Genomic DNA, 14,094 nt, shown 5'->3' with positions numbered 1-14,094 from the left:
CTGCGTTTCTGAAGTCCAATGTGGTTGTCGCATTTTTGCACATTTACATTCAAAGCTTGTTGCATTTTTAGAAGTCGAGTAGCAAAATGCGAGAAATGTGACTGTGGTTTAAACCGTGCTGCAACATTACACAAACCTGTGGAACAAGTTTGAACTGTGAACTTTCCCTCACAGTCTAGTATATACAGTCGCGAAGCTCAATACGTAGTAAATATGCAAACATTAGGTCGTTGCTCACCACTAGGATCGCTAATATCGCCTCATTACAGGCAATGCAAAATAGAACCATCACAATCTATTATTTCTAGCACCCTCAAAACTCAAGCTTCGTGACTGTATATATTGTAGACTGTGTTTCGCATAAGAACAGACAGAAACTGTCAAATTCGTATCTCAATGCACTATTCTCTGCTTCTACTGATAATGGAAAACTTAAACTAAAACTAAACAGTCAGAAGAATCTCCTTATTCAGAATGTGCATCCACTCCTGATTTACAGCCGAATGCAGCACACTATTTCGCCATAATAATGGAAAAATTAAAGAGACATTCTATTAAAAGAAGTTTTTCTTTCGCCTAAACATCCATTTCCCATGTTAATTAGAAGGAGAGAGAGATGCGATTCAAGAATGCCAATAATGTGAAAGCAACACTTCACGTTTTTGGCAGAATTTATATACTGTACAGCCGTGGACGAATTTGATTGAAAGATGGGGAAACGGGAGGAAAAGCTTTAAAATACACGGGAGAAGGTGTGCTTGCAAGGGAGTTTGGGGCTGAGAAAAACTGAATATGTGATCTCCAAGTCTGTTAGCCACTTTTCTCTCTCTGGTTTCGTTCCTCCACTGAAAGTAATTTTGAAGATGAAAAGCCGGAAATGGACGTAACCTAACAGCTAGCACAAAAGGGGGAGAGGGAGGCTTTACAGCAGTTGCCTTAAGAATCACAAGAACAAACGCCGAAAGGTGTTAGTTGGACATTGAAAGGTACTTTGTGCTTTCACAGTACCGGTGGAGACCAGTAAACTCGCTCATATGACAAGTGTGATGTTCGAAGGCTGACCTAAGAGCCCCAGAAGGAACACCTGGATTTGTAAGTCTGAACTGAAAAAGTCCCCTTTGCGAATAAAGTGGGGTAATGTCGCTCATGTAACAGGGTAATGTACGAAGCTAAGCCAGTGCATCTTTGTCGAAAATTGTTTGCAATATTAACGGACTCTCAATGGGCACAGGAATGTACGTCCGAGGCCCATTTCTTTTAGGGCTCATCCCGATAATCGTCCTAAAGGCTTAGGAAATACTTAGGCAGGATGAATTCATGTGCAGGTATTGTGTATTCAGTTTATATTTTTCACATTACAGGTAATCCATTAACCTACGTGTCACGGTCTTCTATGTGACTTCTGACTTGCTATCCAGCTAGCTTAGTTATTCTTTCTAGAAAATTATTTTAGGCCTCTCTATATTTGCTGTGTAGAGCTAATTATTCTGTGCTAATTTTGGTCTTACCTAGTGCTAAGATTTACGGCCCAAAGCAGGTATGTAAATGTAAATATTTTAGTGCACAGTGGGGAATATACTGTTGCCTTTTATTCCGCAAAAGATAGGAGTAAACGACATCCACAAACTTTCTTCATGACTTTCAATCCTTTGTGCTCTATATCGGCTTGTACTAGAGATATGTATTTTTTTTATTTCGGCAAATGTTTTCACTTATCTCCTGTGACACACAGTTGATTCTTGCCAACCGATTGTATGTTGTATTCTCACATTCTTTTTACAGTATTTGTATATGGAATTTGGGTCTTATGAATACCACTCTCCACATTAATAATTATAAGCAGTATTTGAATGTTGTTAGAGAATGTTTTACTCTGATCACGCAGGAAGGAACAAGTGCACAATACCGAAGGAGCGAATATTTCGTAAACCGGTTCGGTGAATGTTACTAATGTCCCACCCACTATAGAGATATAGGCCAGTTTTACACTAAACATATTTAGTATAACTTCACAGTCTACTAAATACAGTCGCGAAGCTTGAGGTGTTTTTTTGCAAATCTCGTGATAAAGCGCTCCAAGCGGTTAGCAACTAGAAACAATAGACTTTCGACTATGTCGTATTTCTATCGAGTGCTAGCTCATTGCGTATTTCACATTGATGCTTGTGAAATGTTCGTTATTGGTTGTAATGAAAATGTTAATGGCTAAAATATAATAATTGGAATAATAATATGAGACAAGGAGGAGACGTTTGTAGTGCTATAAATTGTAGCAACAGTAAGAGAAAGAGGCCAGAGTTATCCTTTTTCCGATTTCCGAAAGATTCAGAAAGGTTCCTGGGTTTCCACAAGAATGCTGTGCAAAAACAAGACTCTTAATTTTGAAGTTCTTTGTGACTGTTAGAATACATTATATCCTTAAATTTCACAATGAAATGTTCCAGTCTAACCGAAAGGACATTAGATACCGGTTAAAGTTCTGTCACTTAGGCTGCTATTTCCAGAGAAATGAAGGTTAGGTCTACTTTTTTTTCAGAGGATATATTTTTAATTGTAACTATTAATTTTGTTATTATTTTTATGTGTTATTTTACTAAAGACGTAGAAAAATTAAGTTTGTTTTAATGAAATTTATTTATCATGTTTTATTTTCAATTGTGGTGGGATTATTATTGCTTAGGCCTACTTTTTTTTTACATAGGATATGTTTTTAATTATAGCTGTTAATTTTGTTGTTATTTTTATTTGTTGCTTTACTAGAGACGTAGAAAAAGTCTGTTACAATAAAAATTATTGACCACGTTTTATTTCCAATTCTGGTGTGATTATTATTGCTTAACCTCATCCCACTTTGTTACCTACGTAAGCCTACACTACAAGTACCGGTACACGTAAGTTATTCCATTAATTCATATTTCCATTATTATTGTTGTAAAGGGAAATGCAAATTAATATTTATTGGTTTCATAGTTAATTATCGCTATAATATTGAATGAGTGAAGCTATTATAGTAAATTTCAATTCGTTTTGCACAAACAAAAATTATATATAACATTTCTTGCAGGCATCTTCGAGTTTATGGTGGAATTTAATATACTTCATTAAAATAATAAATTAACTTTATGCATTTAATATTTCAATAATGGAAGGAAGGTGTTAATTTTTCCAAAAGAACACGACAACGAAAGTGTAACATATTTTGTCGTCTGCTAGGAGAGAGATCTGCGATGCTGAGGCGATAGTAGCGATCCTAGTGATGGGCAACTACCCATGTTTGCATTTTTACTACATATTGAGCTTCGCGACTGTATATAGTAGAGTGTGATAACTTGTTGCTTGTGGGCCATCCCAAACTCCGACCTCCACCCCTAACAGCGCCGGTCCTTATATACCCATCAGGCAAGGCCTTCTGAGAAATAATAGCAATTGACAATAGATATCTCCGTCATGACAACCTCATAAAATACCCTATCAATTGAATAATCGATCTTGCTACGTACAACATAATTGTATTATATTATTACTCATTTCAACGAGTACTGACGACCACTGCAAAATACGATAATTTGGTCCAGGGAGCATTCTCTTTATGGCACAAGGATGATATACCGGTATGTAACATGTTTCTAAATGCTACGTACAACATAATTATATTATTAGCCTATATTATTACCCATTTCAGCGAGTACTGACGACCACTGCAAAATACGACAATTTGGTCCATGGAGCATTCTCTTTGGGCACAAGGATGAATTTATGTAACATGTTTCTAAATTATTACTCTTTTAAATACCGATACATTCTTTAATAAATCACTGAAAAACAAATGTGAATATATAGGATGTGGAGTGAGTACGAAATTATTATTATTTTTTTTTTGGCGCATCATTTTTACATAAATAACGACGAATAAAAACTAACATGCCACATAACATTATTTTAAGAAATACAGGAAACAAGCATGAATAATATTCACCATTCTAAATGATCTTGGGATAGAAAAAAAACGTATGGAATAGAAATTACATACAAATGTGAGTGTAATAAACAATGAGCAAACCATCTTCGATTAATCATTTCAAAACAACGTGACCATAGCGTGCATTGTGTAGGAAAATAATTTCTTATAAGTTGCTCCCATGTGCATCATTGTTAATTTATGACAACAAATGAAAATTAACATGGCATATAAACACTATTTGAAGAAAGATAGGATATATTAAGTAATATTCATCGTTCTTAATGATCTTTGGATGGGAAATAACAATGAAATATGTATAAAATAAAAATTACATAACAGGTGAGCGTATAAAAAACAGTAAGTAGAATCATATCTGATTAATAAGCTCAAATTACTCCAGTTTAGTGTAAGAGTGGTCTATATCTAAGGATGTCTCCCAGCAAATTACTTAATTATTTAAAAACAAAAATATCGTGTTAGAAGATTGAATTTGTGAATTTTCTCTGAAACTTTCCAAATATCTGTAGGCAGTCTTTTACACTGGATTGCCGAAAATTGGTTTATTGCGCATTGGCAGTGATAAAAGTGTGAAATATTCGTTCGTGGTGGATACTCTACATTGACCACTGGTTCTCATGACGTCATCTAATTTACTCGGAAATAAAAACGAAATTACACTCCCTATCTCCTCACCTTCACTTCATCTTCTATCAATCACATCTTATATATTTTATATCACTCAAAATATCACTTATTTCACATATTACTTACATTTAATCTACACTAAATCGACTGCAATGCATATTATTTGTTTAAATTACTTACTTAGGTAGGCCTAATTGTTTTCGAGAATAATAGTCTCAGTGACATGTGTGCTAAGGTGTGTGATTTGATTGGAAGCTGTGGTGCGTGTCGTAGGAAAGTTGGTCAGGGACTATTTTGTGACAGTTGTAGAATGTGATTTCATTATTGAAGTAGTAACAGTGCTAGTGATGAGGTTAGTCTATGTGATAACTGGTCATGTGAACTCTTTGACTATAAAACATTAGTTGTGAAACAAGAGGAAACCATCGCCAATCTACAATATGAGCGGGAACTTTTCAAAATTCAATTGGGAAATTACACACTGTATATCGTTTCTGAAACTTATCCGAAGCTAATTTGTTTATTCCTACCGATTTTTTACTATTTATTCTCTCTCTATCGTCATTATACATTCTTTCCTATACCATTTCTATCTCTTACTTATTATACTCATATATATATATATATATATATATATATATATCGTAATCTCTTCCCCACCTGATGCTATATTCCTAACTTTCCTAATTCTTAGTCCTTACTGACATGTAACATGACTAATTCATACACCTCGCTCACTTTGCTATTTATATCACTTCACTAATTAATTTACTACCTCTGCACAATATTCTTACACTTTACATAATATAAGCGACTCATACACTTATCTTCCATTGTTCTACACTGTGTCTTTCATGTCCTTTGTTTTCTCTTTTCACTTCGTCTATTTCCTACTTTACTCGTCCGACACTATTTAGTAGACATGTGCATTTTGTTGAAAACGCCCGAACGAATCTATTGGAACAAATCATGTATAGAACTTGGAGACAAACACTATCGTGAAATAATAGTCTTTATTTGTTAGATAACTACGGTATCTTATTCCTAGTATCACATGCTCATCTGTGCAGATGTGCACATTCGTTTGTATTTGTGTGGTAACTGTTGTGTGTTGTGGTGGGCGCACAGAAATACACACACTACGCAGATGTGGACTTATCATTGCCAAGCTGGTAAGTCTATCTGAGTATTTCACACACTGCGTATTCACTTATGTTACTTTACTTTCTCTTTCAGTCGTAATGGACGTGATCAAGATGGAACATGGGTCCGACCCACTAGGTATACAAACAAGTGGTATCTCAGATATAGAAGAGAAGAAGCCTTTATCTGAGGTATATTGAGAGCAATTACTATTTATTCTCTAAATGCGTCATTTATAACTAGGAAACACATTCCTTTCTAATTAGTTGTTCTTTTTTCCAAGAGATGAAACACAAGTAAAAAAGTTGAAAATTGTGAATGTGAAGTTACAAACGGAATTTTATTTCACATAAAACACACATACTCACAAAATAGTGTGAATACTTACATTCAGGAAATGTATTACATACACAAAAACATTGACGTTTCATTTACTTGCATGGATTTTTAGAAAGACATTTAAATAATTTAAAACTGAATAAATTATAGTTTATTTAGAATAATATTGACCTTTATATTTTGTTGTGGATCCTTCTGATCATACTGGCAACAAAATTACAATAAATATATTCTTTTACTCGTATATGCTGCGCTACAACGCTTTTCAGATACATTTTTTCACTATTGGTTTTGGAATAGGTAGATATGCATTTGTTGTAATCAGTATTAATTAAAATGTGGACGGAGTTTATAAATAGTCACAGGTTTTCGTGAATAACTTTTATACTGTTTTGTTTAATTATTTTGTTCTTTATATTGCAGGAAGTAAATCTATTAGATTTGAACGTCACTAAAATAAAAACTGAATCTATAGATCATAGGTATGACATTAAATCGGAGATAGTATTTGAGGAAACTGCAGTGCCAATTGAGTTTCCCATGCTGAAGAGTGAAGTTGAGGTGAGTGCAGTTTAAGAAGTGCGTTGGTCAGTAGTTGTCTCTCTGTTATTTATTGGCTGATGTAGCTAGCCTCAGTCATCCCAGTGATAATTTTTACCCTGTCCAATTTTTAAGTTAATTGTTTTAGTAGCACTGTTCAGTTTATTGAATCATTTACCATACTTGTCGGTAATCCAGTAATGTCAAAATGGATGCTCATATTCTACACAAAGTCTTTCCATTACTGACTTTGCTTTAAAGATTGGATGAGTTGTACATTTTTACTGCCTGCTTTTCATGTATTATTGTGCTGTGTGTCTGTTTTACATAATCTTCTCCTACAGGAAGAGTTTTGTGAGTTGGATCAAGTGAAGGAGGTCAAACTGGAAGTAACAGCGGAAGAGAATGAAGTCTTAACTGAGAGGTGAGTGTAATATACGACTCCCTAGTTTGTTGTTGGTTTTACTCCTTTACTTAAGTAGTGACAACATAAACATATTTATAATTTCAACGTGATTATTTTTTATGTGAAAACTTCAGTTTACCTTGCGGACATATATGGCATGAATGATATAATATCCTATCACTATCACGAACACCTGGCCTACTGCTACTTTATCACTCCTACAACTTCCAACTAGTGGAGCTGATTTTGCTGCTTTCAAAGAAAATACCAAGGCATAGACTTGCCTTAAACTTTTCACATTTAATGGAAAACAGTTCACTAAGCATTTTCATTGACTAATGGAATGTACTCAGGAAATATAGTTCCTGTTGTATTCTCAGATCTGGTCCGGCAGTTCTAGTAGGGTTTTGTGTATAGCTTTGAAGGAAGTGAGTCCTACTTCTCTGCATCATGTCCATCACAGATCCTGATGTATAACAAAGAAATTAGAAAACCTGTGTCCATTTCAATTTTTGGATATAGTAATATTGTTGTTATTATTATTATTATTATTATTATTATTATTATTATTATCGTAAATTTTTGTTGTTTTAAATTTTAATTCTGTTCAATTTTTAATTCCGTAATACTCTTGTGTTTATTGTGCTGGGCTATTATTGGTCCGTGTCTGTTGATGAGCACATTAATGTAATGAAAATAAGAATAGCATGTTACGTCCCATTAAAAGAAAAGGTCTTCCCTAGGGGGTAGGTCTTTAGTAACTCATGTGGTGAGTTATTCCGTGTAAGGGATATGTCTTAGAATATGGCAGTTGCTTCGCCACAATCCATAAAGTTTTGCTTCACTGACAAACTTTCTTCCTAATACCTGCACACGCACACTGTTAGGCCTATATATTTTGTTTTAGTTTTCGTACTTTCGTGAATCAATTTCACGAACACATGGACGCTTGTATGACTGTACAATTAATATTTTAAAAGTAGAAAAATGGAGATAAATACGTTATTTTTATTATTATTACTACCGGTACAATTATTTTTATTGTTATTATAATTACTATCTTTTTATTATTACCATTAATCTGATGGCGAGAACATTGCTTAGGAATCATTGTCCCATTGCACCCACCATTTTACTCATAGCTTTCTAGTATCTCAATTCCTTTGTTGGTCTTGGCATGTATGTAGATGTAGATGTAGATGTTGTCTGTCCGTGTCTTCTTTGGAATTGCATAAGATGCAGGTTGGTGTTGGCAGTATTCCAAAGTAGTGAAGATATTTCCCGAGGCAATGATGATCAGTGCTGAGGCAGAAAGTTGCAACTCATGTTCTCTCTGATCACTCTGCTGTGTTCAGGACTACAGTCGTGCGACGTTTATGCTGCATTCCTTTTTCCACTACGTTATTATTTCTGTTTACTGTTTCTTTCTTAGAAGAATGTGGTGTTTTTTTTTTTTTTTTTTGTGGTTAAACCAGGAGAAGGCGCATAGCTGGGAAAAGACCGCACTTTGTTTTAAATCTGCACTACTTTAACAGCATGAGTACTCTGACCTCCTCACTCTTTCATATTCTTAATTAGTGCCTTGTTGACAATTTGTGCACCTGAAATAATCAAAGTTGTGCTTTATTTCGAACAGATGCTTGTTTGTCTTATAGTGCCGTGTTTTTGACCTCCTGCACTCTGTATGTCTCTGCATGAATATGCATTCCCCAGTATCCGAGTAAGGCGTGCGTTGCACTAAACTGGCAACATTATGATGGTATGACTTCCCCACTCCATCATAACCTTAAATAGAGCATTGTTGACATTTTGTGTACTTGCAAGACTCACAGTTGTACACCTATAATTTAGTGCTCGTTCTTTCTGGATTGTCGGACAATCCTCACGTTATATAAATAACAGCTTACTTTTAGGTTTTGCTTTTTGTAAGAAGAACGTTTCTCGATTATTGATAAAATATTGACACATTACTTGTGTATTCGTTCTGTTAACATTGGTTCAGTACCGGTAATATTAGATTGGATGTAATGCTTTAAATTAACACGTAGCCTACTTTTTTTTAATCATATTTTCTGCATGATATTGTTATATTAATTTCAGCAGAATTTTTTTCTTGTTTTATTTTATATTCATAAATGTACTATGATATTTTCCTATTTGTATTAGTGATTTAATTCAGTCATCCTTTTGCTGCATTTTAGATTATATCATTAAAGAGAAAATAAATGCTTTAATTGACTTTTGAAACAGAAAATATGTTCCAAGGTTGTATTATTAATATCGTGTAATGTATGAAAATCCCTAAGCAAAAATCAGTAAGTTGAGCTTCGTACCGTATTTTCAGTAGCTCCGTCTATCTGACTGCATGCGCTTCGCCATATTATAATGCTTACGTGCCTTCTCCCAGCTTAATGACAGGACCAACACTTCCTTACCTATTTTATATTCGTTCTAGTTCCCAAGAATTTGGCAGTGGCTGGGGGTCCGTTTCAATGGGGTTATTTTACCTTGTGATTTGTCCTGATGGAGGTTCTGTTGATAGATGTATATTTCTATAGAAACAGGACGAGTAGCATTAGTGACTGAGTGGATAGCAGTTTCTGGGTCCGAGATGCCTACAGAATCTCTTGAATTTAACTTAAATGTGTTCCCCCCTTTCGATATGTAAAACGTCAAGTATCTGTACTATTGTTAACATTATTATTATTTTTATTATTATTATTGTTATTTGCTGATAATCCTACAGATATGACTAATACCAGTACCACTATTGGTACTACATTTATTATTATTATTATTATTATTATTATTATTATTATTGTTATTATTATTATTATTATTATTATTATTGTTATTTGCTGATAATACTACAGATATGACTTTACCAGTACCACCATTGGTACTACATTTATTATTATTATTATTATTATTATTATTATTATTATTATTATTATTATTATTATTACTTACTTACTTACAAATGGCTTTTAAGGAACCCGAAGGTTCATTGCCGCCCTCACATAAGCCCGCCAGCGGTCCCTATCCTGTGCAAGATTAATCCAGTCTCTATCATCATACCCCACCTCCCTCAAATCCATTTTAATATTATCCTCCCATCTACGTCTCGGCCTCCCTAAAGGTCTTTTTCCCTCCGGTCTCCCAACTAACACTCTATATGCATTTCTGGATTCGCCCATACGTGCTACATGCCCTGCCCATCTCAAACGTCTGGATTTAATGTTCCTAATTATGTCAGGTGAAGAATACAATGCGTGCAGTTCTGTGTTGTGTAACTTTCTCGATTCTCCTGTAACTTCATCCCGCTTAGCCCCAAATATTTTCCTAATTATTATTGTTATTATTATTATTATTATTATTATTATTATTATTTAATTTGTGCCATAGTTGTTTATTTTATTGAAATAATTGTATCACTGTCTTAGAGTTCTATTGTCCAATGTCTGCTGTTCAGCACATAAATATTAATAATTAAATGAATAATTATTGTTATTACTATCATTAGTACTGTTATGATTATTATTATTACTATCATTACTTACTTTTTTTTAAGATAAGCTGTACAGAAGTAACTGACGGTGAAAGTCCATTATCAATTTCTCCTATATTACTTTGCTGATGGCGCTTATATTTCTTCATTGAAAGTCTAGACATTCTTTCCACTAATGACACTTATAATTTTTAGTGTTTCAGTTAGCCATAGTAGTAGAGTTGCAAAATTCTGCGAAAATAATCCTGAAGAGGACGACGGCAAGAAATACGATTGTGACATTTGCGGAATGTCTTGTCTCGACTTTGCAAGACTCAAAGGCCATTACCTCGCACACAAATGTCACAAGAAATTCAGTTGCGTTGTGTGTGGAAAGCGTTTCTCCCAATGGGGAGATTTGGAAAAGCATTCACGCGTTCACTCAAGCGAAAAACCATTCAGTTGTGACGTTTGTGGAAAGTGCTTTTCAAAGTCCTACGATCTCAAGAAGCATTCACGCGTGCACACAAACGAGAGGCCTTTCAGTTGTGATGTGTGTTTAAAGAGTTTTTCGCAATTGGCCAATCTCGACATGCATTCACGCGTGCACACAGGCCTGAAGCCATTCTGTTGTGACGTTTGTGGAAAGAGCTTTTCACAACTGGCTCATCTCAAGACGCATTCACGCGTGCACACTGGCGCGAAACCATTCTGTTGTGACGTGTGTGGGAAGTGTTTTTCACGTTCTTCAAGCCTTAAGAGACATTCAGTGGTCCACACAGACCAGAAGCCATTCAGTTGTGATGTCTGTGGAAAGAGTTTTTCACAATTGGCTCATCTGAAGAGGCATTCACGCGTGCACACTGGCGCGAAGCCATTCTCCTGTGACGCGTGTGGGAAGTGCTTTTCAGGTTCTTCAAGCCTTAAGAGACATTCAATGGTCCACACTGACCAGAAGCCATTCAGTTGTGACGTTCGTGTAAAGTATTTTTCGCTCCCGAAATATCTCGATATGCATTCACGCGTACAGTAGGGCGTGAACCCATTCCGTTGAGACGTCTTTGGAAAGAGTTTTTCGCTCTCCGTACATTTGAATAAGTATTCACACACACTGGCGAAAAGTCATTCGTTTATGAATTGAGTCTCTACTCTTATCGAAGCTCTTCAAATCTAAGGAGGCATTCCCGCGTGCACACTATGATGAAGCCATTCATCTGTCATGTTTCTGCAAAGTGTTTTTCTCGCGCAAAATCGTTCTGCATTCACGTGTTCACTCAGGCGAGAAGCCGTTTCGTTGTGATGTGTGTGGGAAAGATTTTGCACCCCGGAATAAATTCTATCTGCATTCACGTCTTCACGCCAGTGGTAAGCCGTTTAGTTCTAAAGTTTGTGGAATGGGATTTTTGCGCTTGAAATATCTCAATGTGTATTCACGTATACTAAGTAGAGAAGCCATTCAGTTGTGATTCTGTGGGAAGTGTTTTGGACGTCCAGTTAATCTCCAGATGCTTTATCGTGAAAAACTGCTCAGTTGTGATGTGTTTGGAATGGATTTTTCGCGCTCGGAATATCTTAATGTGTATTCACGTATGCATACATAAGAGAAACTGTTCAGCTGGATGTGTGTGGAATGCGTTTTTTATGGCCCGCACATCTTAATATACATTCATGCCTGTACATAATTATATTTCATAATAAATATTTAAATATCCTATACTTTATTCACTGTATTGTTTTATTATGTTAGCTTTAATTTGTACTTCAGCAAGATAATCTTTCTTTGTTCTTAATCTCTATAATAGTATAGGTTTTGTTAATCAGGTAATCTTTTATTACTTTGACTTTTATTATAATTGTAAATTTAACTTTAATTGTAATTATAATTTTAATTGTATTCTTAATATTGTAGTTGTAATTCCCTGGTAAGAGTGAAGTGTAGGCCCAATGGCCTTATCTCTACCAGGTTAAATAATTATATAGTATACTATGCTAGTCATAAGCTAAAAGCCATATGTTGGTTCTTGTGTGGAAGGTCTTTTTGTGCTATATCTAAAATGGTGTTTACGCTTACTTCCTGGTGAGAAGTGATTGAATTGTTAAGTTTTGGCTTAACTTTGTTGAATAGGGGAAGTGTGAAATGTGATGTTTGTGGGAAGATCTATACACAGTCGAGTAGTCTAGAAACTCAGCAATCCATTCCCACAAGGAAAAAACCGTACTAGCGGAATGGCTGGGAAAAACTTGCGGACCATAGTCATTTCAAAATTTAGGTACGCTTACACAAGAGAGAAACATTACAGGAGCCATATCTGTTCACACGTGCGAGTAATTCATTATTTTCGAAACGCTTGGTCGCATACAAGCACTCCAGAATCCATTCCATTTGAAGGGTATGGCTGTTGTTTTGTACTCACAGCTCTGAACTGTCACAGATCCGAAAATTCAAATTCACTCTGACTGTTAATAGCGATTTTATCTGAGAATTTTTGCGCGTGCAATGATATTAAAGAAAGATAAGGGCATTTAAGTGATTGCATTGGAGCTTTAGTTTAAAAGACTTACGGACAATCACCTTGTGATACGAAAATCTTTAGATATCAGTTTTGTTGTCCTTGAAGTTAAGGCTGGTTCACCATAAACCGGGAACGGAAACGACAACGAGGATGGAAATATTGTTAAAATAAATGTATTTAAATGTGAGCATTCACATAGTTCATTGTGAATACTCACATTTAAATACGTTTTAACAATATTTCCGTTCTCGTCGTTTCCGTTCCCGGTTTATTGTGAACCAGCATTTAATCTTCTAATTTGCACTCGTTTCCATTCCAGAGCTGTTACATATACGTACCTACGTCACATCCGCTATGAATCACGTATCGTTCAGAGATGGCGCTTTCTCGCAGCTTCGACTTTGGAACTAATGAGAGTTGGTACCAGTGACAAACTCTTACGGCAACAAGATAACAGGTTTATAAGTGACACCTCAGCGCTATTGTGGAAAGAATTGTCTGGATTGAGGTTGCCTACAATGGCATGCACGCATACATACCGGAATGATGTAATTCATTTGAGATATTATTATTATCATTATTTTTATTACTATTATTTATGCATTAAAAAAAACATTTCTGCTACAATTACTTGTTCTAGTTAACTAAAGTGCCCTGAATCCGGATCTGTAGTCGTATTTTCATTATCACGTTATATTTTCCTGTAATTTTGAAAATAAGTGTGAAAAGATGTGAAAATTGACAAATATGATTGAAGAATAAATCCAATACGATAATTTAAGTTGTATGATAGCGCTTAGGTACTGAAAATGGCTACTTCCGGGCCTGTATTCACATTTTCTTTGTCACGCCAGGATTTTCTTTAAATTTTGGAAATAAGGACGAAAAACTTCAAAATTTAAACAAGAATATCAAAAAAATCAAGTGATGTAGTGTCTGTTATTTGTAAAACATATTTTAATGCCGTAATATAACATTGGAGATTATATAATTAAATATGAACCTCTAAATTATTATTAATAAAAATAGTTTTCAGTAATAAAAATGATATTATATAGTT

General features: G+C 34.9%; 1 protein-coding gene across 4 annotated transcripts; it reads left to right on the top strand.

The window, feature by feature from the left end:
- The first annotated feature begins 1,051 nt into the window (after positions 1 to 1,051).
- LOC138691507 (zinc finger protein 235-like) lies at positions 1,052 to 14,094 on the top strand. 4 transcript variants are annotated; one of them, XM_069813482.1, is made up of 5 exons: positions 1,052 to 1,537; positions 5,843 to 5,940; positions 6,512 to 6,649; positions 6,973 to 7,052; positions 13,354 to 14,094. In XM_069813482.1, the coding sequence occupies exons 2-5, from the start codon at positions 5,848 to 5,850 to the stop codon at positions 13,676 to 13,678; spliced, it is 636 nt and encodes a 211-aa protein (XP_069669583.1). In that variant the 5' UTR covers positions 1,052 to 1,537; positions 5,843 to 5,847; the 3' UTR covers positions 13,679 to 14,094. The 4 variants fall into 4 exon arrangements, 2 of the variants coding, with proteins under 2 accessions (XP_069669583.1, XP_069669582.1); XR_011329892.1 differs by having other exon boundaries at positions 1,395 to 1,537; positions 6,977 to 7,052; XR_011329891.1 differs by lacking the exon at positions 13,354 to 14,094 and adding an exon at positions 10,738 to 13,225 and having other exon boundaries at positions 1,395 to 1,537; positions 6,977 to 7,052.

This window comes from Periplaneta americana, chromosome 16 (genome assembly GCF_040183065.1).
Source record: "Periplaneta americana isolate PAMFEO1 chromosome 16, P.americana_PAMFEO1_priV1, whole genome shotgun sequence".
Lineage (NCBI taxonomy): Eukaryota > Metazoa > Arthropoda > Insecta > Blattodea > Blattidae > Periplaneta > Periplaneta americana.
Note: the sequence above shows the minus strand (reverse complement) of the source record. Positions and strands in the feature narration are given on the sequence as shown.